At 42.0% G+C, this 5,586-nt stretch overlaps 1 protein-coding gene across 1 annotated transcript; it reads right to left on the reverse strand.

Moving 5' to 3' along the window:
• Positions 1 to 5,586, reverse strand: cacng5b (calcium channel, voltage-dependent, gamma subunit 5b; the record flags this gene model as incomplete). The annotated part of the gene is made up of 5 exons (XM_080486918.1): positions 1 to 261; positions 1,090 to 1,235; positions 1,345 to 1,485; positions 2,992 to 3,078; positions 5,391 to 5,586. 5 exons carry the CDS (start codon positions 5,584 to 5,586, stop codon positions 1 to 3), a joined length of 831 nt encoding a protein of 276 aa, XP_080343044.1.

The following is a 5,586-nucleotide window of genomic DNA, read 5'->3' on the forward strand; positions in this document are numbered from 1 at the left end:
TCAGCAGGGCGAGGATGACACCTGATCGTAGTCCGGACACTTCAGGAGAGCCGGGTAGCTGGTGCTCATCTGGAGGGAGGCTTCGCTTGAAATGTCTGAGGGACTGCGGCCACGTGACCAGGCCTCCGGGTGGAGGAACTGACCGGAGTGGTCGGAGCAGTTGCTGAGGCGAGGGCGGTAAAAATTGGGATGGCGACGTTGATAGAGCTCTTCTGCTGTGTAGCGCTTCATGAACAGGTACACGGACATGACGCCGGCACTCTGCAGTGAAGAAAAAACCCCAGTATACAATGGTCAATTTATGTAAATAAGCAAAAAATATAGAGGGATTAATAAAGTAACCCATCCAGTCCTGTATGGTAAAAATCAGTCCTCAGCTCTTTCAAGTGTTTTTAAACCTACAGAAGGAGCTCTTTCTGTTACTACTTGAATCTCCAATTTTGAAGTGATTCTCTTTGAAACTGCTCACGTTTAAAGTAGAGCTTCATATTTGATTTGATATTACTGAACTCGCTTTCTATTGAGAAATGTTGCAATTTCCCATTTCACCCACTAGGGGTCACTAAAGACTCATCTGTGATCGTGCTCTGGCTACTTAGTCATAAAAACAACAACAAAAACAATATAAAACAAGTTATATTTCACTTAACAATCCCCAGTAAATGCAGTAAATTATGCATCTATGAACAAATTTGTACAAATCAGACCTGAAATTGAACTTTGTAAAACCAGTAAAATGTGAATTGTGAGTTGACTCTTGTGAAAAAAGGTTCTCTATAAATAGATTTTCCTTGCCTAATGGTATAAAGCACTTAGTGATCAGAATCAGAATCAATTCATCCCTGGGGGAAATTTTTTGATATTTGTCTGTGAAAGGTGTGAAATAAATAGACTTTATTTTCTTTCTTACCTACTTACTTGCTTAATTAGTGTGTGATGTATCACTTCAGGTCTGAGTAACTAATGCGTACTTTGGGTAACTACTGAATCTGTGAATTCATTGTTTCCTTTTCTTTATGGAGGTCTTCTCCCTTCTAAGTGCAGCAGGGCTACAAGTAAAATAATTTGCTTTTGCGGTCAATTTCTCACCTCAGTGAGCAGAAAGGAGAGGGCAGCGAAAGCAAAGGACCAGCCGTACTTATAAGAGAAATAGGCCTCGCTGCTCCTCGTCCTGTTGAGCATTTCATCATTTATAGTGGAGATGTACAGCACCAGGCCCACGACCAGAGCTAGACCTTAGAGACACAGAGGTTTGTCAAAAACAACCTCAGGGCTGAACAGAAACATGAATCAGCAACGACAAAAGCAAGGGATAATTCAAGGGGAAGGAAGAAATCAATGTACCTGAGAGGATGAAGAAGATCCCAGATACAAAGGCCAGGATGGTGCGGTGAGGACGGACGTGCCCGATATTGTTGAGGACGAAACCGATGAACATGAAAAAGAGGCTCACCAGTGGGAAGGGAGTCGCTGAGCGGATCATCTCTGAAGAGGAGAGTGCAAGATGGAGAAATCAGGCGGCTCTTTACCCCCAAAAGACTAACCAGGCGCACTGAGAGCCCTCTTGTCTCTTCATGTGTGGTTATTCATAACTTTAAACTTTAAAAGGTATTTCTATCGTTGGCTATAAGAGACTTAATACTTAATCGGTTCTGTTCCTATCGGTCACAGAGTGTCTGAGTGAACGTGACTGACGGTGTGTGTTGCGAAAGAAAATCGGTGAAAATGTTCAGTATGAATGAATTCCATTTAGTTAATGTCGAAAACACACATTCCAAAAATATAACAAGGCAAAATACACTGAACCACATCTAATACAGCAAGAATAGTACATCAGAAGTTATTTCATTACACCCTGAGGACTGAACTTGTACAATTGAAAAAAAGACATTCATTCATTCATTCATTCATTCATTCATTCATTCATTCATTCATCCATTCATTCATTCATTCATTCATTCATTCATTCATTCGTTCATCTATTTGAAGATAGGAAAAGTGGATTATACGAGCATGTGATTGCCCCCTTGTTTAGAAAAGGGAGTAACATAAAGTCAGAGTGAATGTAGTTGCAGCTCAAGTTAGAGGAAAATAAATGCTGCAACTCTTTCAGATCAAGGCTTATGACTCAGATCCAGTTTGTTTTTTATTAATCCACATTGTTCAACTTCTAAATGCGTTAACATCCTAACTAAGGTCAGGAGACATTGGAAAGACTCTACAGAACCTGGCATGTCACATCCTGCTACTTGCAAATCTAGATGATGTTGGGTCTCCTGTGGACCGAGATCAAACAAATGCATGTCTAGGTGTTAGAAAATAGACCCTATTTCCCTTCTTCGTATCTCTAGAAAAGCTGGAATCACTTAAATTAATGGCCATGTTTGCATAAGAGCAGAAAATTCCAGTCCAAAGCAGCCAAGTGTTACTAAGTCCTTATGGTAGGACAAAAAAATAAACATGTTTCTGCATTTGAGTGGGAGATGGCACTTTTTTTTTTTAACAGTTTAGTATATTTCAAAAGTTTTCACTCTTTCAGGCTGTTAGAAATGTGACTTTCTTTGGTGTAAGCCACCCACAAATACACAGAACAAAGCTCCTCCTGGGAGGAGGAGGAACAATAAGACATAAAGTAAAAATAAAACGTGGACAGATGATTATATTCTGTTCCTGTTGCCAGTGAAAGAGGAGTACAATATGAGTTTGTTGTAGTGACTCACTCCAGTGATTTATCCTTCAGTTGCGGCATTGAGATACGCCGGTGAGGTGAATTGTCTGTGAAGGAGCAATAAGTATTGTGGAGAGGAGCGGCACGAGGACTGAGATGACTCAGACTTTCTGACCACGCGGCGATGTTACGCAGATTTCTGCACACAACCTCATCACTAAACACACACACGTACTTCATTTCCCCCCAAAACATCCTTCGATGTTTAATTGATAAAATCTCAGGAGCAAATTTAATTTGTTCCTTCTGCTGTGGTTACTCACTGAGCACATTCACTGTGGACTCTGACGTCAGCTGCACGTCCATGGGCATGATGTACTCGATTGTAAAGCAGCGGCCCGACTCTTCACCTGGTGAGAACAGAGACGGAACCTTCAGGCACGAGGTGAAGGAAGGAGAAAGGGAGATTTGTTCCGCGTCACTGTTCAGACACAGTTGATGTGATCGAGAGAAAATAACAGCGAGATAAATTTCAAACCGACATTACGGAGAGATTGAGTCGGATCCCAGGTGACTTTGGGTGAAGGCAGGCGACAGTCTGAACAGTTTCCATCACTGAGACAAACACAGACACAAACTCCAAACACCTCGAGGCAAGAAATTTTTCAGATTCCAGAAATCGAATTATATCCAGCGGTGCTCATCAACACATTAAGAGCGGTAATATTAGAAACTTCCAAATTTCACACATGACCAAAATGTTGCATCCAGTTGCAAACAAACATCTCAGCAGGTCTGTATGTTTCACAACAGAGGTGGCAGAGGTACTCAGATCCTTCACCACGGCACAGGTACAGATGCTAATGGCTCAAATAAGAGTGATAAGTAAAATAATTGATTTAAAGTTTATACTTAGTCCACAGGACAAAATAACCATATTTAGTACTTTGTGCATTTGAACTTTTTCTTCAAAATGAAAAGTAAATACCAGAATATGGGGAATAATAGAAAAATAGAAAAATTATAAAGATGGATATTCTATTGAGTGTTTCTTAACATCACAGCATTTGGCCCCTATTACACTAGTAGAAAAATGTGAAATATTGAGCATCAGGATAATCAATAAGCCCGTTTAGAGAATCTGAAAAAAAAAAAAAGTGCATTCATGTGTGATTTTGCTCAGTTTTATGACAATTCACAAGAGATTTACTGGCATTATTAATAGTGTAATAGTCTTGAAGTAGTAAAATAAATAGCTTGAGTTATACATAATGCTTCTTAAAAAGGTTCTGTGGTGGTTGTGTGAAGCGATACGGATCACAATTCAACTTGTATCACAGTTTTGACTCAGTCAAGTTAAAACAATCCTTTGATTAGAAAAAAGAACATATAACGTGGACTTCATATAAATAAAATAGCTTTAAACTATTATACAGACTATCCATTTCTGCAACATTAGTCCATATAACTTCGATTGTCGGCTACTTTCATCCTTTAACTGTGACATCAGGTTAAAAGAAGTCACGAGCCAGTTCCAGAAGGAGTAGAAAGTGCTGATATTTGTCTTCCAATGAAAGGCCTAAATGTCAAAAGTCATCAGCAAAACAATATAATAAATACTCATGTGAATTTTAGATACTTAATGATCTTTACTTGCCACTTCTGCCCCAGTGTTATTGAACTTGTCCTCACATAAAACCCTCAGAAGACATCAGAGAGGGTTTTAAATCCCAGCTCAACAGGAGTTCACACTCTACCTTATTCACACTCTGACTATAAAACCATGTAAACCAGTGCAGAATCCCGCTGAGTGGGCACCGTCCCCTCCCAGGCTTTCATGGAGTTATATTTAATGATGGAGGATTCACTGACACCTCCAGGCTGGGTTTCCCACCTTCAGCTCCTGACATTGACTTCTCCACACAATTAGTCGTCAGCGTCTGCACTTGGGTCTGGTTACATCACATCTTTTCACAGGAAGCTGCAGAGGCACGCATCAGAGGCACACCAGCTGACGCTGAAGCTCAGCTCACTCTCCAGGCAGGACTTATTAAGACTCGGTGTTCATGTGTGATGACAGCACTGAATTCACCTTGGATTGTAAAGCGTGACTGAAGTCTCAGTTTCTCTTTGTCTCACTTTGGCTCCTCGACTATTCCACACTTACTCACCGCAACTCTCTCTCTCTCTTTCACCCTCTCCCACACTCGCCCACACCGTCTCCTCCCTCCCCCGCAACAAACACACACACACACAGACACACTTATGAAGTCACTGCGAGTGTCATTTTGCATTAAAGTCAAAGATAGCGAGGATGACAGTGTGGCAGGATCCTCCTCCTCCTGCTGCTGCTGCTGCTGCTGCTGCTGCTGCTGCCACATCCACTGTACACGCTGCACAAATGAACATCTTTGAATGTGACACTGATGAATCTCGCACTATTATCCGTGTCCCGCTCTTGATTTGCACATGATCAACTATGAAACAGCTCAAATGGAGAGGGGAAAAAAAAAGGATTTCACTTATATGGGGCTTTTCCACTGCTTGAGCGTTACACTGTTAACCACATTCACACACCAATGGAGGCAGTCGCCATGCAAGACACTCAATCCGTCCAATGGGTTCAATATCTTGCTCAAGGACACGGGGGAATCAAACCTGCAACCTTCCGATTGAGAGTCAACCACTCCGGCAACTGAGTCAGTCTGGATTGGGTACTAACCAGCCAGGAAGCAGACTCTCCACAGGCCCGAGTGCAGTGAGGTCTTGATGTCGGTGCTCTGATTCAGAGGCATAATGACGCCCTCCTCCAGGTACAGCCAGTAGTCCGTGCTCACCGCCACTCCCAGCAGCCCCAAGCCGCTGATTGCAAAGACACTGCTCAGCAGAGTCAGGGCCTTCCTGCTGCATGCGCTCAT

Source organism: Lipophrys pholis (genome assembly GCF_963383615.2).
Source record: "Lipophrys pholis genome assembly, chromosome: 19".
Taxonomy (NCBI): Eukaryota; Metazoa; Chordata; class Actinopteri; order Blenniiformes; family Blenniidae; genus Lipophrys; species Lipophrys pholis.